Source organism: Rhinopithecus bieti, unplaced genomic scaffold (assembly GCF_001698545.2).
Source record: "Rhinopithecus bieti isolate Rb0 unplaced genomic scaffold, ASM169854v2 scaffold_9449, whole genome shotgun sequence".
NCBI lineage: Eukaryota > Metazoa > Chordata > Mammalia > Primates > Cercopithecidae > Rhinopithecus > Rhinopithecus bieti.
Window position 1 is genome coordinate 7,122 of NW_016806089.1, and position 24,809 is coordinate 31,930.

At 53.9% G+C, this 24,809-nt stretch overlaps 1 protein-coding gene across 1 annotated transcript in view; it reads left to right on the forward strand.

The window, feature by feature from the left end:
- The window catches only part of LOC108531305 (mucin-5AC-like), a gene marked incomplete at its 5' end in the record, with an annotated part of 12,508 nt that extends 6,781 nt beyond the window's left edge, over window positions 1-5,727 (forward strand). Inside the window, 13 exons of the mRNA XM_017874678.1 lie at window positions 436-614; window positions 952-1,039; window positions 1,182-1,285; window positions 1,440-1,471; window positions 2,009-2,180; window positions 2,442-2,543; window positions 2,815-2,852; window positions 3,406-3,528; window positions 3,619-3,717; window positions 3,913-4,032; window positions 4,236-4,311; window positions 4,394-4,508; window positions 5,028-5,727. Of these exons, the coding sequence (XP_017730167.1) occupies window positions 436-614; window positions 952-1,039; window positions 1,182-1,285; window positions 1,440-1,471; window positions 2,009-2,180; window positions 2,442-2,543; window positions 2,815-2,852; window positions 3,406-3,528; window positions 3,619-3,717; window positions 3,913-4,032; window positions 4,236-4,311; window positions 4,394-4,508; window positions 5,028-5,292 (1,513 nt within the window). The remainder of the gene's footprint in view (window positions 1-435; window positions 615-951; window positions 1,040-1,181; window positions 1,286-1,439; window positions 1,472-2,008; window positions 2,181-2,441; window positions 2,544-2,814; window positions 2,853-3,405; window positions 3,529-3,618; window positions 3,718-3,912; window positions 4,033-4,235; window positions 4,312-4,393; window positions 4,509-5,027) is intronic.
- Between the last annotated feature and the right edge of the window lie 19,082 nt (window positions 5,728-24,809).

The following is a 24,809-nucleotide window of genomic DNA, read 5'->3' on the forward strand; positions in this document are numbered from 1 at the left end:
TGGGAGGGGCAGGTGCTGGGGAGGGGGCAGGTACTGGGAGGGGTGGGTGCCAGGGAGGGGTGGTCATGGCTGGAATGCTGCCAAGGGCTGGCCGGGCCAAGCGGTCTCTGAGGCTCCCTGCTGGCTTAGGCGTATGGACGGGGGCATCGGTCACCGCCCCCAGGCAGCTCCCAGGTTTGCAGGGCGGCCATGGGGGGCCCAGAAAGAACTTGCAGAAATAAGTGTATGATGCCATCTGGACCCCCAACCCCGGCCCCCAAGCCCACAGAATATGTGGAATGAGGCTTTCTGGGCACAGACAGGAGGGCGGCCGTACACCAGCGGCTGCTCAGGGACTCACCTCGCCTGGGGACTGCCCTGAAGCCTGGGAGCCTGACGTGGAGCAGCAGGTGGCCGGAGAGGCTGCACCCAGCACCTCGCCCATCCCTCCTACAGGGTCTTTGAGCCATGCCATGCCGTGATCCCCCCACTGCCATTCTATGAGGGCTGCACTTTCGACCAGTGCCACAAGACCGACCCGGACACGGTGTGCTCCAGCCTGGAGCTGTACGCGGCACTCTGCGCGTCCCAAGACATCTGCATCGACTGGAGAGGCCGGACCAACCACACGTGCCGTGAGTGACCCCCCTGTCCTCAGGGTCCCAAGTCGCTTGTGAGGGGCACAGGTACGCCAGGCAGACCCTCAGGGTGGGCTCGGGCAGTCAGGGTGGGACCTGGAGGAGGAGGGGTCAGCCCCAGGACAGAGTGCTCCCGGTTCCCTGGAGAGAAAGGAGGGTGTCCACATCGGGGAGCCCGTGGCGGGGCACCGGGGTGTGGCAGGCCGTGGCCAGGCCCAGGCCCACGGGTGGCTGCGAGCAGCTCTGGAGAAGATGTTGGTGCCCAGCGGCCCGCATTGTTCTGGGTGGGTGCCCTCCCTCCCTCCTTCTCAGGTGTGGCTTCCCCTCCCCACAGCATTCACCTGCCCAGCCGACAAGGTGTACCAGCCCTGCGGCCCGAGCAATGCTTCCTACTGCTATGGGAATGACAGCGCCAGCCTCGGGTAGGCGCCCTCCCTCCTGGCCTTGCTGTGGGCCGCTGCAGCCACCCGGACCCCAGCCTCCTGCTGCATCTCCCACTCCCAGGCTGGGGCCCTTCCCACCTGGAGGGGAAAAAGACACCCACCAGCCCTGTGCTCTCCACAGGGCCCTGCCGGAGGCCGGCCCCATCACCGAAGGCTGCTTCTGTCCAGAGGGCATGACTCTCTTCAGCACCAGTGCCCAAGTCTGCGTGCCCACGGGCTGCCCCAGTACGTGCCCCAGGCTGGGGCTGGTGGTGTGGCAGGACTGGGCCTGTGACTGTCGGCCAGGTCCTGGGGTCCGCCCGACCCCAACACGGGACCCTGCCCCTCGCCCCTGTCGTGGCGGCTGACCCCCCGTGACCTCAGATCTCTCTCCTTCCAGGGTGTCTGGGGCCCCACGGAGAGCCGGTGAAGGTGAGCAGGAGGTGTGGCCCGAGAGGGCACTGGAGTCTGAGAGCCTGAGGAGGGAGGCTCTGGAAACACTAGCCCCAGAAATGGTCAGAGGGGACTCAGGGGTCGGGGTGTCCTCTCTGTGCCAGAGGCCCAGAGAAAGGGCCGTGGGAGGAGCCAGGCTCCCAGAAAGACTCGGGATCTCCCTTCCCAGGTACCCACTCTGTCCACACTGGGGACCGTGCCAGGGCCTCTGTCCTGGTATTGCTGTGTGGGTGCCGGCCCCGAGGCCAGCCATACTCTTCCCTTCCTTGGGACCCCCTTCTGCCCAGCTGAGACTGAGGCAGTGTGAGGTGGGGGGCGCAGGCCAGTCACCCCACAGCCTGCCCACCTTGCAGAGCTTCCTGCCCATGCTTGGCCCACCCTGCACTTTAGAAGCTCTACTCCTGCGGGGTCCTCAGCTGCAGGCCGCACAGCCTCCACACTGCATGAGCCGGCCTGGCTGCTGCGCCCCTGGGTGGAGCCGCTATGGATGCTGGACCTCAGGCCTCTCCCTCGCAGGTGGGCCACACCATCGGCAGGGACTGCCAGGAGTGCACGTGTGAGGCGGCCACGTGGACGCTGACCTGCCGACCCAAGCTCTGCCCGCTGCCCCCTGTCTGCCCCCTGCCCGGCTTTGTGCCTGTGCCTGCAGCCCCACAGGCTGGCCAGTGCTGCCCCCAGTACAACTGCGGTAAGCCCTTCACTGGGTAGGGGGCACGGCGTGGCAGGCAGGTGACCCGGAGCCCACTTGGCCTGGCCTTTGCTGCTGCCTTGGGGCACGCACCTGAGGGCAGTGTCTATGAGGGTGCCCCCTCCTCCGCTCCTGCAACAGCCTCATCTGGAGACCCCCCAGCGGGCTGTCTGGGCAGTCCACAATCCTGGAGACCCTGGGGGTGGGCCTTTGGGCGGGGGCAGGGGACAGACTCCCAATTGCCTCCCTCCGCCCCCACAGTCTGCAACACCAGCCGCTGCCCTGCACCCGTGGACTGTCCCGAGGGTGCCCGTGCGATCCCGACCTACGAGGAGGGGACCTGCTGCCCGGTCCAAAACTGCAGTGAGTGTCCTGGACCAGACCTTGTTGCGGGCCGTGGGCTGGGGTCTCCACCCAGAATTTTGGGGGGCCATAACTAGATAACCAGATGCCATTGCGGCTTGTCCACTGCCAGTCTGTGGCTCTGGACTGAGCCTTCCACAGGGACAAGGCTGGACAAACCCCAGTGGCGAGCCTGGGAATGAGGCGCCCGGGAGGCTGCAGGGGCGGGAATGCCGAGGGTGAGGGGAGGACGGGTGACAGGGGGTGCAGCTGCTTGTCTTCTCCTGGGCAGATTGGACAGAGTGCAGCATCAACGGGACCTTGTACCAGGTAAGAGCCGCAGAGCTCAGACCCCTGCAGCCATAGGGACGGAGCTTCCTGCTGACCCTAGGGCCCAGGTAGACTTCGGAGCACCTGCCAACGCCCGCTGGGGCCAGGGACTTTAGTCTCTGTGGACACAGCCCACTATTAAGTGTGGCTGAGGCCCAAGGTCGGTCCCAGGTCCCGGAAGTGTGGACATCTACACCCTGGCCTGCCTGGCTCCAGGGGGCTCCGGGGGGCTTTGCCTCTCCTGGCACCACAGCACAGCCAGGCTTGGATCCCACGGCTCTGTCCTGAGCCGGCTGAGCCTGTGGCCCTCATCCATGGGGGTGCAACGTGGGGCTCTGCCCTAGGGATGGGGACCCTGGGCTGTGGCCTCTGTACCAGGAGGTGCCGCCAAGAGTCACCCCAGGGGTGCAAGTCAGCCTGATAGGAAGCGGCCTGGAGGCAGATGTCTGGGAAGGTGGGGGCAGCAAACCAGTGGGGAGGCAGGGGGTGGGTCTCCTCAGGGCCCAAGCTCACGGGCCCTCAGCAGAGTGTCTGCTGCCCTGGCTCTTCCCAGCCCGGTGCCGTGGTCTCCTCGAGCCTGTGCGAAACCTGCAAGTGTGAGCTGCCTGGCGGCTCCCTGTCGGACACGTTTGTGGTCAGTTGTGAGACCCAGATCTGCAACACACACTGCCCTGTGGTGAGTGCCCCTGCGCTGCCCCTACCCCGTCCTGGCCCCTGGAGGGCAGTGGTCCTCTGGACTCCGGCCACATGTCCGTCCCTCCCACAGGGTTTTGAGTATCAGGAGCAGAGCGGGCAGTGCTGTGGCACCTGTGTGCAGGTCGCCTGTGTCGCCAACACCAGCGGGAGCTCCATCCACCTCTTCTACGTGAGTAGTGGCTGCCACAAAGAAGAAGGGCAGGGTCTGGGAGTACTGAGGCATTTGGAGATCTGTCGTTACCCCCCGGAGCCAGGCATGCATCTGGCAGAGGCTGGGGACCCTCTGGAAGCCCAAAGGCTGGGGTGCAGGCAGACAGACAGATGGAGGGAGGGTCACTCACCCTGGGGCCTGGCCTCCCTCCAGCCCGGCGAGACCTGGTCAGACCCCGGGAACCACTGTGTCACCCATGAGTGTGAGAAGCACTTGGACGGGCTGGTGGTGGTCACCACGAAGAAGGCGTGCCCCCCGCTCAGCTGTTCTCTGGTGAGGTCCAGGACCCCTGCCCCAGCCAACGGGGCTTCAGCCCCAGATGGGTTTGGGGGGCTGTGATCATCGCTGCAGCGCCAGCAGACACTCTCTCCTGCTTGGGGCTGTCCACTCCCGAGCCTGGCCCCATGACCCCGTCCCTCACTTCTGCGGGGGCCGCCGAGCACCTCGACACTGAGGGCACCCCTCTGTCGGCACAGGACGAAGCCCACAAGAGCGAGGACGGCTGCTGTCACTTCTGCCCACCGCCCCCGCTCCCACCCCAGTACCAGAACCGTAAGTGCCAAGCCTGCTGGGACTCCACCCTCAGAAGTCCAGGAGCAGCTGGGCTGGTCCTAAACCCTGTGTTCCTCCCCAGAGTCGACCTGTGCTGTGTACCATAGGAGCCAGATCATCCAGCAGCAGGGCTGCAACTCCTCGGAGCCCGTGCGCCTGGCTTACTGCCGGGGAAACTGTGGGGACAGCTCTTCCATGTACGTGCCTGGGCAGTGAGCAGGGAGACGCGATTGACTGTGGGGTGCAGTCGAGGCCCCCAGGGCTCTGGGTGCCAGACAGATGAGGGGCAGGACCATGAGGGGCCAGTGAAAGGGTTCTGAGGGTGAGGTGGGAAAAGGGTCCTGAGACGGCATGGTTGGGGCTGGGGCGACCACAGTCCCAGAGCCTGTGTCGGCATCACGCGCCTCTGTTTACTGAGCTCCGTCGGTAACTTGCTGCAGCTGCCCCAAGTCTCCCTCCCTCCCATCAGCACGGAGCTGGAGTTGGCCCTGGTGGGACTGTTGGCGCCTGGGGAACTGGTAAATGAGAGCTGGTTGCCAGACACTGGCAGCACGCCTCCAGGAGTAGGGAACACGATGAGGCCACCCGGAGCTCTGCACGGTGCCAGCTTGCAGCGGGAGGCTGGGATGGTCCCAGCACAGCAGCTGGTGGGACCGCCTGGAGCTCCGCACGGTGCCAGCTTGCAGCAGGAGGTGCTGAGCAGTCCCTGCCCACAGGTACTCGTTCGAGGGCAACATGGTGGAGCACAGGTGCCAGTGCTGCCAGGAGCTGCGGACTTCGCTGAGGAATGTGACCCTGCACTGTGCCGACGGCTCCAGCCGGGCCTTCAGCTTCACCGAGGTGGAACAGTGCGGCTGCATGGGCCGGCGGTGCCCCGCGCCGGGTGACACCCAGCACTCGGAGGAGATGGGACCCAAGCAGAACCAGGAGGCGGGGAGTGGGAGCTGGGAGAGAGGCACCCCAGTGTCCCCCATCCACTGACCAGCACCGCTGCCCTCCTGACCCCCAAGGAGAACCTCCCATATGTCCTCCGAGTTCGGCTTCCAAGGCCAGTGGAACTTGTGCCCTCATCCAGGCGGCTGCAGCTTTGAACACACTGTCCATGCCTGCTTTCTTGTGGAGGGTGTGGGCTGTGGGTCACCCACTGCCTGGAGGTGGGGCCCTTACCCGCCCCGCCTGCAGCCACCTCTCAGGACCAGCCCAGGACTGGTGGGGCTCCTCTGGCCATGCGTCCAGTCTGCTGTTCTCAGGACTTGAGTATCACCTGAGGGTCTCAGGAATGATGCTTGGATGTGGTGATAGGCTGCCCGGTGGCTGCAGGAGGAAAAGCCTCACTCCTACCTCAGCCCTCAGCCTGCACTCCCCTCCTCAGGATATGGCCAATCTGTTGCATAAATACACTTGAGCATTTTGCAATTTGTGGACTGTATATTTTTTGAGCTTGTTCATAAAACCCAGGAACAGGGTGGGGACAGACCTGGGCTCCAGGGGGTGCACACCTCAGGCCAACCACCCATCACTGGGCAGCCCTGCTCCCTCTGTGGGCTGGGTGGGACAGTGTCCATCTGCTCAGAGAGGAGAGGCCAGAGCTTGGATCTGCCCCAGGAAGAGACCACCACTCTGCAGAGGTCATTGAGGGCTTGGCTGCAGTCTAGAGTCCAGGATGCATCTGTCAGAACACAGAGAGTGAGTGAATGAGAATGAGAGAATGAATGAGTGAATAAATGAGTGAGTGAATAAGTGAGTGAATGAATAAGTGAATGTGTGAGTGAATGAGTGAGTGCATGTGAGTGAATGTGAGTGAGTGAATGTCAATGAATATGTGACTGAATGAGTGACTGAGGTGAATGAGTGGAATGAATGAATTAGTGAATGAATGAGTAAGTGAATGGTGATGAAGTGGAGTGAATGCGTGAGCAAATGAGTAAGTGAATGAGTGAATGAGTGAGCAAATGGAGTGAGTGAATGAGTGAATGGAATAAGTGGAATGAGTGAAGTGAGTGAATGTGGAGTGAATGAATATGTGATGAATGAGGTGAAGAGATTGAGTGAATAAGTGAATGAATGAATGGAGGTGAATGAGTGGAGCAAAATGAGTGAATGAGTGATGCAAAATGAGTGAATGAGTAAGTGAATGAATGAGTGAATGAGTAAGTGAATGAGTGAATGTGAGTGAATGAATATGTGAGTGAATGAGTGAGACTGAATGAATGAGTGAATGAGTAAGTGAATAAGTGACTGAGTAAATGAGTGAATGAGTGAATGAGCAAATGAGTAAGTGAATGAGTGAATGAGCAAAGTGAGTGAGTGAGTGAATGAGTGAGCGAATGAGTGAATGAGTGAATGAATGAATGAGTGAATGAGTGAGTGAATGAGTGACTGAATGAGTGAGTGAGCAAATGAGTGAATGATGAGTGAATGAGTGAGCAAATGAGTGAATGATGAGTGAATGAGTGAGCAAATGAGTGAATGAGTGAGCAAATGAGTGAATGATGAGTGAATGAGTGAGCAATGAAGTGAATGAGTAAGTGAATGAATGAGTGAATGAGTAAGTGAATGGATGAATGTGAGTGAATGAATATGTGAGTGAATGAGTGAGCTGAATGAAGAAGTGAATGAGTAAGTGAATAAGTGACTTGAGTAAATGAGTGAATGAGTGAAATGAGCAAATGAGTAAGTGAATGAGTGAATGAGCAAATGAGTGAGTGAGTGAAATGAGTGAGCCGAATGAGTGAATGAGTGAATGAATGATGAGTGAATGAGTGAGTGAATGAGGACTGAATGAGTGAGTTGGAGCAATGAGTGAATGATGATGAATGAGTGAGCAAATGAGTGAATGAGTGAGTGAGCGAATGAGTGAATGAGTAAATGAGTGAGTGCATGGTGAGTGAATGAGCGAATGAGTTATGAATGAGCGAATGAAGTGAGGGAGTGAATGAGGGAGTGAATGAGTGAATGAATGAGTGAATAAGTGAGTGAGTGAATGAGTGAGGGAAGGAATGAGTGAATGAGTGAGTGAGTGAATGAGTGAAGGAATGAGTGAGCGAATGAGGGATGAGTGGAATTAGTGAATGAATAAGGGAATTAGCGAGTGAATGAGTGAATAAGTGAGTGAGTGAAGTGGGAATGAGTGAGGTGAATGAGTGAGTGAACGAAGAGTGAAATGAGGAGTGAAGAGGGAGTTGATACGAAGGAAGTGAATGAGTGGAGTGAATGAGGGAGTGAGTGAATTAGTGAGTGAATGAGGGAAGTGGAGTGAATTAGTGAGTGAATAAGGAATTAGTGGAATAAATGAGTGAATGAGTGAATGAGTGAATGAATGAATGAGTGGAATGAGTGAGTGAGTGAATGAATAAGTGAATGAATGAAGGAGTGAATGAAGGAGTGAATGAATGAGTGAAAGGGAGTGAGTGAATTAGTGAGTGAATAAGGGAATTAGTGAGTTAATGAGTGAATGAGTGAGTTAATGAGTAAATCAGTGAGCGAATGAATGACTGAGTGAGTGAATGAGTGATGAATGAATGCGTAAGGGAGGGAGTCAGCAGGGAATGGGGCCAGCCCGGGCATCCAGGGCACCTCATGGCCCAGGCGAGGGCCTCTGACACGGGAAGGCTGCCCCTGCTGATGGAGGCATTCTGGGATGGGGGCTTCCATCTCTGCGCAGTTCCTAGACGTGCCATCACTGGGGCTGAGCTTGGGGTGTGCACACTCCTGAGTGTATCTGTAGGCGAGTGGGAGGTCAGCAACCCCACAGAGGGTGCCGGACGCTCTGCAGAAGGTGGGCTGGGCCCTGGAAGCTTATCTCTCTCAGTTCTTTCTGACCACCGCCACCCCTCCCTGGAGCCTCCATGTTCCTGATGCCCAGCAGTCTCTCCTTGGAGGGCTCCAGGGAGCCCGCAGATCCCCCAGGACACTGACTGGGCCCTGCCTCGGCCACACAGCCGCGCCATGAGAGCGGGCAGCACTGGCTCCACATCCCAGGAGTGGGCAGAGGGGTCTGGAAGAGCCCAGGCTGAGCCTAGTGGGGCTGGGGAGCCCACTGCCTAGACAGTGCCAGCACAGGGCGGAGGAAAGATAGGGAGGGCTGTGGTCAGCCCTGGCTAGGCCTGTGGCCCACACAGGAAGGTCCAGGAACGTCTGGAGCCCTCCACGCCTGATGGTGGGACAGGTAGGTGGGAAGCTGCGCCCAGAACGGAGGCGGTGATGTGGCAGGCACCAGCACCCTGGTGACTTTCTGGGGCTCAGGGTCCTCCCTGGGCCTCCCACGGCTTCAGGTGGCCTCATTGTCCCTCTGGGCCAGAGAGGGCCTCAGGGACTTGTGCACCCTGGGCGTGGTGTAGAGTGGCTGAGGGGCTGGCAGGGGGGTTCACTATCAGCAAGGTGGACGTAGGGGCCCGGCTTCGCGTCTGTTCTGGGTAGGCGCTTTTCCCAACCCTCCTGGACTTCGGCCGCACCCATTGCTCCAACCTCTCCCTGCCTGGGTTTCAGGCTCCAGGCTCAGCGGCCGGATGGGGTCTGGGGAACCGACCTTCCATTCTCAGGAGTGCAGTCACGCTCCCTGCAGTCGCCACGAGGTGGCAGCACAGTTGGCCCCGGCACCTGCCCGCTCAGGCCCAGGCTCCAGGCACCACAGAGCCGAGGGTCCCGGGACTCGGCCCACATCCCTCAAGGCCGGCCCATGGCCCTGGGAGGCTGAGGACACCCCTCATGTCTTACAGGCACATGGTGGCCTGAAGGGCTTGGGCTGGGCCAGAGGGCCACGGCCCCTCCCACCACTTTGTGCCTGACCTGTGAGGAGGCCGGGTCGGTCCCAGAGTCCCTCCTGCCCGCGGGCCACGTCTACAGGTACTGGGAGGTCAGAGGGCAAGGCCAGCCCAGTCCCTGCACCAGGATTTTTGACCCAATGGCAGGCAGCGAGGCCTCCGTGGCTCCAGCCTTGGCTCACATCTGGGGGTTACTCTGAGAGGTCTCGGGGCTGGGGTGCCCAGGACCCCCCAGGTCCAGTTCCCCAGCTACCCATCTGCCCTGGCCCAGTGTGTGCTCCCAGACACCTGGGCAGTGGTGCTGCCTCCAAGCCTGACTCCTGGGGTGAGCAGGTGGGGTAGAGGGGCCTCCCCAGCCTTGACCCGTATCCCCTTGGCGGCCAGGCAGGAAGCACAGCCCGGGAGCTCCCGCCCCAAGAGCCATCGGATCCAGCCCTCAGCTTACCCCCTGACCTCACAGCTGCAGGGCACCCTAACCAGCACCACTGTGCCCAGGGTGGATCAGGTATCCTAGAAAGCTGCCAATTCCTCTCAGGGTGGGGTGGGCACTGCTGACTAATCCTCCACCCCCTGGGGTTAGCTTGGCCCCACGGCCTCCCACCCGGCCCTCCCTGCCTGGAACATGACAGAGTGGTCGGAGGTAACCGGATAGCAGGTCCCTGGGAGAGAGCAGTCGCCTCCCTGCCGCACCCCCCACCCCGGTCGCCACAGCCCCTGGCCCCGGTTGTGCAAGTCACCATTCCGGAAAGAGCCACAGAGCTGGGCGTGGCTCCCAACACCTTGGCAGCTGGCAGCCTGCCCTTGCTCCCCACTCCTGGACATGAGCGGGAAGAGGCCAGGGCTGGCCTGGGTGGCCCCTGCCCTGCCCCCCATGCTCCCATGCCAGGAGGCCACCTGGAGTATGGCCTTAGCGGAGGCATCATGTCAAGGCTGGATGCTCATGACTCTGGGCCCCCCTCCAGGAGCCAAACCTTCCCCCAGGCTGATGGAGAAGTGGTGTTCCGCCATGTGTCCAGGGGTCCATATCTGGGCCCATACTGGGGCTGGCTTCTGCCCAGATGAGGTTGACCTGGGAGGCTCCTGGCCATGGGGAGCAAGATGGACAGAGAGGCAGGGCTCAGGGGCCCGTGACCACGGAGGGTGGGCCATGCTCTCAGCCCCTCCCGGCTCTCCCCAGCATGGCGGCACCCAGGGCTCCTAGGGAGCCGGATACCCGTGGTTGGCCACATCTTGGGGTGTGCACAGGCAGCAGCTCTGAGCTCCTGGACAGCAGGGTGGGTCCCTGTGGTTGGCCATGTCTTGGGGTGTGCACAGGCAGCAGCTCTGAGCTCCGGGCAGCAGGGTGACTTCTCGGAGCAACCAGAGATCCAGGGTACCTCCCTGGCCCAGGCACAGAGAGATGGACGCTGTAGTGGCAGGGATGCCAGCTGAAGCCCTGGGAACAGAGAGACCTGAGGATGATTTTAAGGAGGCTGGGGCCAGCATGGAGAAGCAGGGCAGCTGCCCCGGGGCTGGCCACTCACCTGGGCACAGCTCCGGCTGGACGCTGGACACGCATCCTGCCCCCAGGTGTGCCTGAGTTCAGGACGGGCACTGACTGTGTGCCTGAATGTCCCTAGGCAGGACCCGGAACGTGTCTGACCCAGGGACAGCCTTGTGGGGGACAAAAGACTGCAGAAGAGATAACCCCGTATGTAGAGAATCCAACTGAACCAACAGAGGAGCCACGGGCGCCGACGGGACAGCTCCGCAGAGCCCTGGCTGGAGCGGCCCGAAGTCAGCGCCGTTCTTCCACACGCTGGACCACCACCGGAAAACGACCATGTCTCCGGCTGTGTTGAAGCTGCACGGTGAATACCCACGTCTCCAGCAGTGGGCTGGAGGGATGCAGAGGAGGACTCAGAGAGGGAAGGGGCGTTGCACACATAGGCGTGGCTCCCCCAGGCTGACGGCAGCTGGTGAGAGCTTTAGAGGAAGTTGGCAAACTCATTGTAGAAGCTACCCGGAGTGATAAAGGTCCTCAAATATCCAGGTGGATTTGGAAAGGGATGAGCAAAGAGTGCAGTGCCCTGCCACCCAGGAGGGTTTGCCAGCAATCATCGCAGGGAAAGCACCCTCCCCCCAGGTCACAGTGGCTTCCAGCAGCCGTGCTGTGTGGACCGGCCCACGCAGGCCAAAGAGACCCACTGAGGGGCCGGTGAGGTGTCCGTGTCCCTGAGGCCTCACCGTGTTGCAGGAGCATGTGCAGGGCTGTCGGTGCCTGAGCGCCTGCCGGGAGGCCTGCAGGGTGTGGGGGCTGAGAGCCCACAGCCCAGAGCCCAGGGATGGAGCCTGGCCCTCACAGTGAGCGGGGCAGACGAGATTACCTGGTGGAAGGCACCACACACTGGAGCCACAGGGCAACATAAAGCAGAAAAGGAGAATTCAAGATATTGGGGCTAGAAACGTGGGTGTGCTGACCAGAACCTGCGGGAGCCCGGGGTGCGTGCGGGGCCGGGGATGACAGGACAGACAGTCCCACTGGGCACAGGGCTGCGAGGGAGCCCTCGGCCAGGGTGGCTGGACCAAGGTGGGCCAGCAGGGGCGGATGGAGAGGTGGCCAGGCCAGGCCGAGTGCGGTGGGCTTTGGAGGTCCCAGCAGAGGCACCTCGAAGTCTGCCTCAAATCCTGCTGCCTCTCACTCACCCTGGGGCTTTCTCAACGCTCATAAAACCCACCCGGAGGTCACACCCAGGCTGCTGTATTTTTACAGAATAGAATAAAAAATAAAATGTCAGAGGGTGACCATGAGAGAGTGTGGGCGTCCTGGGCCTGGAGAGACATTTGGATGACTGAGGTTCTGCAAGGCGTAGACACGGCAGCCCAGAGGACGTGGAGATCAGCAAGTCCTGGTCAGAGAGAAGGCGCCTGCAGGTCGGACTGCCTGGCTGGGAGGCTGCGGTGTGTCCGGTGGCCCCCACACGGGCCCGGTGGGAAGGATGCGCTGGTGCTGCACTCTCTGCTCTCATCCGCCATCGTCGTCCGGACCGACTGTTTACCCGAAGGTGACACGCAGCCCTCACGGCACTCTCACCCCACTCCCTGCCTCGCACAACCATCCCCGCCCGGCCGGCCCACTTCTCCAAACGTGGGGCTCCTCAGCCCTCGGAGCCCACCCCTGGGATCCTCCAGCCTTGGGGCCTTAGTGGGGCCTGTGGGGTGGGGGCTCCTGTGCTGGCCCTGCCCTCGCCAGATGAAGGTAGACAATGAAGACTGGGTCACCTGAGCTGTGGGGCCTGGGGGACTCAGAGGCCCCTGGCTGGGCCCCTGCCAGTGGTGGGGGCGGCTTTGTCACCTCCGGGAGCTCGCCCTGCTCACGACCCACCACATGCCACCCTAGTCCCAGACCCTGCAGGGGCCCCGAGGGCAGTGCTTACCAAACCAGAGGCAGAGGTCCTGCACCCCAAACCGTCCAGACCCGTCCCAGGCCAGCGCCCACTGGCTCCTCCCTGGCTGGGCGGAGCCAGAGGCTCATTCCCACCCGGGCAGGGTTGGGGGCTGCTCCTCTGACCGTCCTGCCCAGAAGGGGACTCAGCCCTGACGCACCACCCCTGCAGGCCCCGGGGCTCAGGACCCTGCCTCGCCCAGCACCCACCTCAGAGGCCAAGCAGAGTCTGCCCGGGCAGGGGCCAGCAGGCGGGTGCCAGGGAAGGGCCCCTGAGCCGACGTCGCGAGCCAATGGTTCTCAAGCTTCTACCCTCCCACAAAAGGATGGTTCAGAATTTAGTGAAAACCGAGAATTCACGTCCTGCCGGGAAGGGCCCTGGCAGGCCGGCTCCACTCACAGGGTCCAGGAAGAAGCCCCGGGGCGCAAGGAGGTCACCAGGCCACACTCTCCTGGCAGGATGTACCTTAGGTCCCCAGAGCCAAGAGGCACGATGGCCTTGCTCCCGGCACCCCACTCCCCTGCTGTGGACCTGTGCACCTGTGCCCAGCTCAGGAAGCCACTGGTAGCTCCATTGAGACCAGCCTCCTCGCCCAGAGTGTCTCAGCTGTCCCCAGGGCCATGTCCCTCGCCCCACACTTGGGTCTCCACAGCAGCACCGGCCGGGCTGGTTTGCAGACTCTGCTTCTGGAGAATCGTGCGGTGGCTCCTGTTTGCCTACGTGATGCTGCATGGACAGAGCTGCAAGACCCTGGGCAGACATGCGGACATACGGACGTGGACACACAGAGGCTTGGAAATGCCTCCTTCATCCCTGCTAAGAGCTGGGCCTGGGGCTTTGCCCCTACCCTGGAAGCAGAGGGTGGGTCTGCTCAGCTGGGTAGAAGCCTGTCCATCCAGAGGCTCAGTAACTTCAGGGCAGGGCCCCTGCCAACTCCAGGCCAGTCCCACCATCCTCCTGGTGACAAAGGGTCGGTGCTGAGTGACCCTAAGTTCTGAGAAAGGGGCCTGGCAGCAGCTCTCACTCAAGCTCTGCCAAGGCCTCAGGCCGGCCATGAGCGAGTCTGCCCCTCGTGTCCCCACAGCTGGGCAGAGCTGGACACGAGGCCTTGGTCGGACCGCCAACCTCCCCGCCACAAACAAGTCCTCATTGTGCCCCTTGAGGCTTTCTGACCACCCTGACCTCTGAATGGGGTCGTAGGTCAGAGTTCAGAGTTCACTAACCACTGTCCTTGGAGCAGCTCAGACTCTGTACCCCACAGGGGTGTGGGCGCATTCGCCGCCATCTGCTCAGACCACACAGGCTTTTGGAACATCGCCTGCATCCCAGATGTGGGGCAGGCAGGGCCCTGGTGAGGCCGAGTGCACAGACAGGGTGGCAGGGCCGGAAGGTGCAAGAGGCAGGGATCACGCCTGGGCCTGTGTCCCGTGAAGGTTGAGCCCTGCAGGTAGGCTGCCCCTCTGCTGCTTGGCCTGCCCCATCCCGGCGCCAGAGCCAGGACCGCGGTGAGTCCCTTGGGCTGGGCCTGGATCTCCCTCTCCCAGTTCCTGCAGGGGCCCTGGGAGCAGGTGGGGCAGGAGCCAGCGGTAGCAGGAGCCTGTAGGACTTGGGTGTGGGTGCTGGCCTTGGTATCAGGTGCCTCACCCAGCACCGGGCCACTGGGGAAGGTGGCCTTGGCCACACGGGGCCATGCTGGCCCCTCTGCCAACCCCATAGGCGCTAAGTCAACATCGGGGTTCCTGGAGGGAAGGGAGGGCCTGTTTGCCGCGGACACTTGGCAGGGAACCAGGACAACGTGCACCCCACTCCTGTTTGCTCTGACTCGAGTTGTCTTAATCCTGAGCAAACGCGGCCAAGGGGCCTGCCTCTGCCTTGTCCTCTGTCCACACCTGCCCGCATCCTCGCCTGCCTGCCACACTGAGGCCACGCCTGCCTGCCACTGCGAGCCACCTCAAGACTCTGGCCCTGCATGGGGATGCCGCTTCCCCAGGAGACTCTCAGGGCTGGGGAGCCGCTAAGCACCCACGGTGCAGGGGCCAGGACCCCCTCGACACTGGCCTTAGTGTCTGGCCACGGCGCGCCTGCCCCTTGCATCCCTGTTGCCTGCTCAGGCTGGCTCTGCCGTGTCCCCCTCCTCCTCCTCCTCCTGCACGTGTGTCCTCTACTTCTCCTTTTTCCCTTTTGTCCCCCTTCACTACTGCACCCCTGCATCCAGGCCCCACTGGGCTACTGCAGAGGACCCGCTCTGGCAGCATCATGCCTCTGGGGAAAGTCCTTCTTTGCTGTGGTTCTGAACTCACAGGTAAGTTGAATGAGTAGAGCAGAGACCTCCTCTACGCCCTTCCCCAGGCTCTGGGGCTTGCATTTTGTTCCAGGGACTTTGCTATTTGCTCTTTGTAGCTACATATTTTTCTGAACCTCTTGAGTTTGAGAAGCATGTCCCTTCACCCTTATATATGCAGACATGTCTCCCAGAAACAGCAGGGGTCGCACCCAGATGGGTCGGTGACGTGACATCACAGCCCAGAGGCAGACTCCTCCACTGTCCTGCCCACGTCCATCACAGCTCTCAACTTTCCCACCCCAGGATTTGGCGCAGGACCATCTGTCCCACCACTGCCTGCTTTTCAGTCTCCTTGTATCTGGAACCTGTCCTCAGCTTTTCTGTTTCTTGGCTGTGGTCTTTTGAGGAGCACAGGCTGGTTATGTTGCGTGGCACCCCTAAGTCTGTCTGAGGTTTGCTCGTGCTCTGGCTGGGCTGTACCCTGGCAGGGTCACCACAGGGAAGCTGTGTGCGTCTCCAGAGGATGTGATGTCGGCTGGACCCAGCACTGGGACGCCAGCCTTCATCACTTGGTTCAGGGGTGTCTGCCAGTTTTCTCCACTAGAAAGTTGTTGGGAACAGGGCCCCCCCATATCTGGCCATAAACCGGCCCCAAAACTGGCCAAAAACAAAATCTCTGCAGCACTGTGACATGTTCGCGATGGCCACGACGCCCACGCTGGAAGGTTGTGGGTTTACCGGAATGAGGGCAAGGAACATCTGGCCCACCCAGGGTGGAAAACTGCTTAAAGCCATTCTGAAACCACAAACAACAGCATGAGTGATCTGTGCGTTAAGGACATGCTCCTGCCGCAGATAACTAGTCCAACCCATCCCTCTATTTCGGCCCATCCCTTCGTTTCCCATAGGGATACTTTTGGTTAATCTAATATCTATAGAAAAAGTGCTAATGACCGGCTTGCTGTTAATAAATATGTGGGTAAATCTCTGTTTGAGGTTCTCAGCTCTGAAGGCTGTGAGACCCCCGATTTCCCACTCCACACCTCTCTATTTCTGTGTGTGTGTCTTTAACTCCTTTAGCGCCGCTGGGTTAGGGTCTCCCCGACTGAGTTGGTCTCAGCAGAAAGTTGCCATCTCCTCCCTTGGAGCTAAGGAGTGTCTTGTGGGAGACGCTTCAGGACCACGTAGTTATTCTATTCCTCCCTGGCTGCTGTGCCCTAATTAGTGTCAATATCCATCAATGACTCTAATTCCTCCCACTTTTCTTAGTCTTTCTCTCTAAAAACTGGGAGAGCTCAGGGCAGTCAAGGAAACCTCTGTCAAAACCTCAGCTGAACGCGAGCTAAAGGAACAGAGACTTCATGATCACACATGACAAGAAACAGTCTTTTCCAGCCGGGCATGGTGGCTCATGCCTGAAGTCCCAGAACTATGGGAGGCTGAGGCAGGTGGATCACCTGAAGTTTGCAGCTCAAGACCAGCCCGACCAACATAGCGAAACCCACCTCTACTAAAAATACAAAAAAGTAGTCAGGCGTGGTGGTGGGTGCCTATAATCCCAGATACTTGGGAGGCTGTGAAGCAGGAGAATTGCTTGAACTCAGGAGGCAGAGGTTGCAGTGAGCGTGCCATTGCACTCCAGCCTGGACAACACAGCAAGATTCTGTCAAAAAAAAAAAAAAAAAAACTCCAAGAAATAGCCTTTGCAAAATTCACTTAAAAGCATCTCAAATGGATCACTACAGGTTTCAGTAATAAAAAAAGAAGAAACAAAAACCCAGCCGACACTAGAAAAAGGGGGAGGTCTGATTTCCAGAGTTACCACATTATAATAGTTAAATCCCCAATTTTCAACAACAACAACAACAAAATCACAAGACTTACAAAGAAACAATACAGCCCATTCAAAGGAACAAAATAAACTGGGAGAAATTATCCCTGGGTAAATTCAGACATCAGTCTTACTAGCCAATGATTTTAAAGCAACTGTCTTAAGTTCCTCAAAGAGCTAAAGCAGCAGATGGACAAAGCACCAAAGGAGGTCAGTAAAACAACGCCTGTGCCTGAAGATAATACCACAGAGAGACAGAAATCATTTTTAAAAAGAACCGAACAGATATTCTGTACTTGGAAATTACAATAACTGAAACGAATAAAAACCACTAGAGGGGTTCAACAACAGATTTGAGCAGTCATAAGAAAGGCTCAGCCAAACCTGAAGACAGGGCAGTTGAAATGGTCAAGTCTGAGGAGCAGAAAGGAAAAAAGATTGAAGAAAAGTAAATAGAGTCTAAGGTACTTGTTGACAACCAAGTAGGTCTTATAGGAGGAGAGAAAGGGGGAAATTATTCAAAGAAACTCAAAAAAATTCAAAGGAACAAAATGGCCAAAACTTCCTAAAATTGATGAAAAACATGAATCTACAAATCCAAGGAGTTCAAGAAACTCCAAGTAGGACAAACTCAAAGAGATCCACACTGAGACACAATCCAACAGTTGAAAGACAAAAGCAAGAAGGAATCTCAAAAGCAACAAGAGACGTGACTTGTCACATTCAAGGGATCTTCAGTAAGACTGGCCGCATATTTACCATCAGAAACCTTAAAGGCCAACAAGGTAGTGGATGATAATATTTAAAGTGCTGAAATTAAAAAAAAACAACAACACTGTCAACCAAGAATTCTATATCTGGCAAAACTGTCTTTCAAAAACTTAGGGTGAGATTAGGACATTACTAGATAAACAAAAGGCGAGGGATTTGTTGCCACTAGCCAAGCCCTGCAAGAAATGCTGAAATAAATAAATGGAATGCAAGAAATGCAAGAAATAAATAAAAGGACACTAGACAGTAACTCAAAGCTGTAAAAAGAAATAGATCTTCAGTGAAACTACATACATGGACAGATATAAAAATCCAGTATTACTGCAAATTTGATTTTACTCCACTTCTTCTTTTCTACAGGATATAAAAGGCAAATGCATAAAAATAACTATAAATCTATGTTATTGAATACACAGGTATAAAGATGTAATTTGTGACATCAATGACATAAAGGGAGGGGGTGGAGCTGTGTAGAAGGAGGGTTTTGTGTGCAATTAAAGTTATGTTGGTATCAATTCAAACTAGACCGTTATAACTTTAGAATGTTATATGTCATCCCCAGGGTAACCACAACAAAAATGCTATAGAATATACACAAAAGGAAATGAGAAGGGAATAAAAATTTGTCACCCCAAAAAATCAACTGAACACAAAAGAAGGCAGTGATGGAGACAATGAGAAACAAAAAATTAGAAGACATACAAAAAAATAGTAAAATGGCAGTGGTAAGTGCATCCTTATCAGCAATTACTTTAAATGCAAATAGACATAGACTCTCCCTTTAAAATGCAGAGACTGGTTAAAATCAATTTTTAAAAAACCATGATCTGCTGGGCATGGTGGCTCACACCTGTAATCCCAGCACTTTGGGAGGCCGAGGTAGGTGGATCACGAGGTCAGGAGATCAAGACCATCCTGGCTAACATGGTGAAACCCTGTCTCTACTAAAAATACAAAAAAAATTAGCCAGGCATGGTGGCGGGTGCCTGTAGTCCCAGCTACTTGGGAGGCTGAGGCAGGAGAATGGTGTAAACCCGGGAGGTGGAGCTTGCAGTGAGCCGAGATCGCCACTGCACTCCTGCCTGGGTGACAGAGCAAGACTCTGCTGTCTCAAACAAAACAAAACAAAAAAGTCATGATCTAGCCATATGCTGTCCACAACAGAGTCACTTTAGAACTAAAGATACAAATATGTTGAAAGTGAAAGGATGGAAAAAGATATTTAATGCAAATAATAATCAGAAGAGAGCTGGGGTGGCTATACTGTAAGACAAAACTATTTATATTTTAGAAAGTTTACAAGACTGGGCACAGGGGCTCATGCCTGTAATAATCCCAGCACTGTGGGGGACCGAGGCAGGTGCATCACCCAAGGTCAGGAGTTTGACACCGGCCTGGCCAACATGGTGAAACTCTGTCTCTACTAAAAATACAAAAATTAGCCAGGTATGATGTCAGGCACCTGTAATCCCAGTTACTTGTGAGGCTGAAGCAGGGAGAATTGCTTGAACTCAGGAGATGGAGGTTGCAGTGAGCCGAGATCACACCACTGCACTCCAGCCTGGGCAACAGGAGTGAAACTCCATGTTAAAAAAAAAAAAAAGTTTACAAGAGACAAAGAAAGACATTATATATTGATAAAAAAGGCAATTTTGGCACTTTGGGAGGTTGAGGTGGGCAGATCATCTGAGGTTGGGAGTTCAAGACCAGCCTGGCCAACGTGGCAAAACCCCATCTCTAATAAAAATACAAACATTAGTTAGGTATGGTGGTGCACACCTGTAATCCCAGCTACTCAGGAGGTTGAGGCATAAGAATTGCATGAACCTAGGAGGCAGAGGTTGTAGTGAACCAAGATCATGCCACTGCACTCCAGCCTGGGCAACAGAGTGAGACTCTCTCAAAAAAAAAAAAAAAAAAAAAAAAAAAGTCAATTCAACAAGAAGATATAACAACTATAAATATATATGAACCAAACCATAGAGCCTCGAGATAGACAAAGCAAACATTGACAGAATGAAGCGAGAAATAAACCGTTCTACAACAATAGCTGAAGACTTAAGTACCACACTTTCAATAATCAATACAACAACCAGACAGATCAATAAGGAAACAGAGGACTTGAACAACACTAGAGACCAATTAGACACAATGTACATGCACAGAACACTCCACCTACCAACGGCAGAAGACACATTTTCTTCCAAGTGCACATGAAACATTCTTCAGGATAAACTATATGAGAGGATCCAAAACAAGTCTTAATAAATTTTAAAAGATTGAAATCACACAAAGTATTATACAAAGGAATGAAGCTAAAAATCAAAAATAAAAGAAAAACTAAAATGTACAAATATAAGGAAATTGAATATCACACCCTTAAATAACAAACAGGCCAAAGAAGAAATCACCAAAGATACTAGGGCATTCCTAAAGCTTGAATGAAAACAAAACCACGACGTATCCAAACATATAAGACACACAAAGCCAGCAATGAGAGGGAAATGTATAGCTAGAAATAACTAAATCAAAGAAGAAGAAATATCTTAAATCAACAACCTAATTGTATACCTTAAGGAACTAGAAAAAGAAGAGAAAACTAAACCCAAAGCTACCAAAAGGGAGGACATAATAAAGGTTACAGTAGACATAAATAAAATAAGGAATTTTAAATAATAATAGGAAAAAAAAAGCCTTCAATGAAACCAAAAGTTGGTTCTTTAAAAAGATCAACCAAATTGACAAACTTTTGGCTAGATTGGGTAAGAAAAAAGGGAAGATTCAAACTGCTAAAATCGGAAATGAAAAGGATATTACTATGAATTTTACAGGAACAAAAATGATTGTAAGAGAATGCTATGAACAATTATCTGCCAACAAATTTGATAACTTAGAAAGAATAGGCAAATTCCTCAAAAGCACTCTATCCTAGCAAAGCTGCCTCATGAAGAAACAGGCAAACTGAGTAGATGTAGAAAAGGAGGTTAAGTCAGTAATCAAATCCCTCCTAACACAGAAAATCACAGGAGCTGATGGCTTTGCTGGTTAATTCTAACAGACATTTAAAGAAGAATTAACACCGATATGTATCAAATTCTTCCATAAAACTGGGGAAGAAAAGGGCAACACTTTTGTATTAGTCCATTTTCACACTGCTAAAAAAATACCCACGACTGAACAATGTATAAAGAAAAAGAGGTTTAATGGACTCAGTTCCACACGACTGGGGAGGCCTCACAATCATGGTAGAAGGCAAAGAAGGAGTAAAAGCACTTCTCATATGGCAGCTGGGGAGACAGTGTGTGCAGGGGAACTGCCCTTTATAAAACCACCAGATCCCCTGAGATTTATCCACTGTCCTGAGAACAGCACCCACATCAACTTCCTAAGTCATTCTATGAAGTTAGCACTACACTGATACCAAAGCAGACAAAGACAAAACAAAGAAGACTAAAGACCAATATCCCTTAAAAACACTGATGAAAAAAATCCTCAACAAAATACCAGCAAACTCAATTCAGGAACTTTTGAAGAGGATTCTACACCATGATCAAATGGGTTTTGTTCCTGGGCTGCAAGGATGGTTCAAGATACGAAAATCAACCATTGAAATACACCACGTTAATAGAATGAAGGGGAAAAAAACCCATGATCATTTCAATTGATGCAGAAAAAGCATTTGCCAAAATTCAACACCATTTCATGGTTAAAAATAAACCAAACCAAGACAAAACCACCAAGTAGAAATAGGAGGAAACTACTCCAACATAATAAAGGCCATATGTAAAAAGCCCACAGCCAACCCCATATTCAATGATGAAAGATTGAAAACTTTTCCTCTAAGATTGGGAAAAAGACCAGAAGGCTTGTGTTCACCATTTGTATTCAACATAGTGTTATTCAACTTTGTTCTAGCCAAGCAATAAGGCAAAAAAGAGAAATAACAGAAACTAAAATTGGTAAGGATGATGCAACATTACTATGTTCACACATGACATGATATTATATATAGAAATCCCCCAAAATTCCACCCCAAAACTATTCAAGCTGATTAAAGCATTCAGCAATTGCTATACACTAGCCATGGACATTGGGAAAAGGGTATTAAGAAAAAGTTTCATTTACATAGCATCAAAAAGAATAAAATGCTTAGGAAATAAACATAACCAAAGAGGCAAAACATCTGTACACTGAAAACTACAGAACATTGTTGAAAAAAATATTTAAAGACATAAAGTGGAAAGACATCCTGTGTTCATGAATTTGAAGACAATATTGATAAGGTAACAGCACTACCCAAAGGTAGTACAGTTTCCATGCAATCCTTATCAAAATTCTCATGGTACTTTTGCAGAAATAAAAAAAATCCATGCTAAACTTTGTATAGAATCTCAAGGGACCCTGAATAGCCAAAATAGTCTTTCAAAAGAACAAAATTGGAGGACTCATACTTCTTATGTTTAAAATGCATAACAACGCCACAGTAGTCCCTGCACTGGCATAAGGACAGATATATGGACCAATGGACTGGAACAGAGAGCCAGGAATAATCCTTGGCATATATGATCAATTGACTTTCTTTTCTTTTCTTTTTCTTTTTTTTCTTTTTGAGACAGAGTTTCACTCGGCTGCCCAGACTGGAGTGCAGTGGCACAATCTTGGTTTGCTGCAACCTGGACTCAAGTGATTCTCCTGCCTCGGCCTCCCAAGTAATTGGGACTCCAGGCACCCACCACCACGCCTGGCTAATTTTTTGTATTTTAGTAGGAACGGGGTTTCACCGTGTTGCCCAGGGTGGTCTCGAACTCCTGAGCTCAGGTGATCCACCGGCCTCAGCCTCCCAAAGTGCTGGGATGACAGGCGTGAGCCGCTGTGCCCAGCCTGGTCATTTGATTTTCCACATGTGTGCCAAGACCACTTAATGAAGAAAGGGAAATCTTTTTGACAAATGGCTCTGGGAAAACTGTATATCCACATGCAAAAGAATGCAATTGAACCCTTACCTTATGGCCGTTTTTAAAAAATCCTCGAAATAGATCAAACTCCTAAACATAGGAGCTAAAATTATAAAACACTGAGAAGAAAACATAGGAGAAAATCTTTTTGACACTGAATTTGGCAATGATTTCTGGAACTTGCAGCAAAAGCACAGGCCACAAAATAGATAAATAAGACTTCATCAAAATTAAAACCTCTTGTGCATCAAAGGAGAGTGAAAACACAAGCCCAGGAGAAAATACTGACCAATGATATTAATATCTGATACAGAATCAATAGCTCATAAAGAATCAATAACTCATAAAGAATCAATAACTCATAAAGAATCAATACCTGGAGCATATAAAGAACTCCTAAAACATAACAACAACGACAAAACCCAATCGACCCAACTAAAAAATTGGCAAAGGACATGAATGGACATTTTTCTTTCTTTCTTTCTTTTTTGTTTTTTTTGAGACAGAGTCTTTTTCTGTCACCCAGGCTGAAGTGCAGTGGTGCGATCTCAGCTCACTGCAACCTCTGCCTCCCGGGTTCAAGCAATTCTCCCGCCTCAGCCTCCCGAGCTGAGATTACAGGCGCTCATCACTATGCCTGGCTAATTTTTATATTTTTAGTAAAGATGGGGTTTCACCATGTTGGCCAGGCTGGTCTTGAACTCCTGACCTCAAATGATCCACCCGCTTTGGCCTCACAAAGTGCTGGGATTACAGGCGTGAGCCACTGTGCCCGGCCTGAACGGACATTTTTCCAGAGGAAATGTACGAATGGCCCATAGGCACATAAAAAGACACTCGACATCACTAACTATTAGGGAAATGCAAGTCCAGACCACATGGAAATATCAGGTGGTGATTTTTTTTTTTTTTTTAAAGATAACACGTGTTGGTGAAGATATAGAGAAATTGGAACCGCTGTGCACAGCTGGTGGGAGTATAAAATGGCACAGCCGCTGTGGGGCAGTCCAGCAGCTGCTCAGAAAGCCAAACATAGACTTACCGTGTGACCCAGCCATTCCGCTCCCAGCCAGAGGGACTCCTACCTGAGGAACTGGAAACAGGGACTCGGATTCCTGGGCACATTGCAATGTCCATTGCAGCTTTATTCACAAAGCCAAAGGCAGAAGCAACCCCAGGGTCCATCAACGGGTGAATCGATGAACCCAGCAGGGCCCATTCATGCAGTGGAAAATGACTCTGCCTTCAACAAGGAAGGAGACCTGGACACAGGCAACGACACGGACGAGACTTGAGGACATCGTGCTCCGTGAAACAAGCCAGTCACGCCAGAACGGGTATTGTATGAGTCCATTTATACGAGGTCCTCTAGAGGACCAAACTTACAGAGAGAGGTGAGGCTGGTGGATGCGTGGGGCTCGGGGGCGGGGAGTGGGAGCTGGTGTTTCATGGGGACTGAGTTTCAGTGCAGGACGACGGGAAAGCTCTGAGGGTGTGCGGTGGGGATGGTTGGATGACAATGTAAGTGGACTTAATGCTCCTATATTCACTTAAAAATGGCAAAATGGGTGTCGCGGTGGCTTACTCCTGTCATCCCAGCACTTTGGGAGGCTGAGGCAGGCAGATCACGAGGTCAAGAGATTGAAACCATCCTGGCCAACATGGTGAAACCCCGTCTCTACTAAAAATACAAAAATTAGCCAGGCGTGGTGGTATGCACCTGTAGTCCCAGCTACTTGGGAGGCTGAGGTAGGAAACTCACTTGAACCCAGGAGACGGAGGTTGCAGTGAGCTGAGATCGAGCCACTGCACTCCAGCCCGGGCAACAGAACAAGACTCCATCTCAAAAAAAAAAAAAAAAAAAATTTGCAAATTGGGTTGTGTGGTGGCTGACTCCTGTCATCCCAGCACTTTGGAAGGCTGAGGTGGGAGGATCACTTGAGGCTGGGAGTTCATGACAGCCTGGGCAACAGAGTGAGACCTCGTCTCTACAATCAATCAATCAATCAATCAATCAACAAACAAGGCTAAAATGATCAGTATTAAGTCACATACATTTCACCACTGTTTTAGAAAAATGCCCTATAGTTTTCCCGCTTTAAATGATCCATTCAATTTGCCCCACTCCCCCAGGCTCCTCCCCACATCTGACCCTGCCCTCACCTCTGGCTCCTCTCAGCCCCCTGTGCCCCAGCCACACCAGGTGCATTTGGACCCTCCAGGGGGCCGAGTCCATCCCTGCCCCGGGGTCTCTGCACCTGCTGTTCCCTGGTTTGCAGCTCAGCCGTCATCCCCCCCACCCCACCCAGAGGACCATCCTCTCTCGTTCTTTGGATGCTGGTGCTGCTGCTGCAGAGGCCACGCTACTGGAAGCCTTGAAGTGGGGGGGACTCTGTTCTGGTCCTTGTCAAATCCCACTGCCCAGGGCAGCACCAGGACCCAGCTGGGGCTCCTCGGAACTGGCAGGAA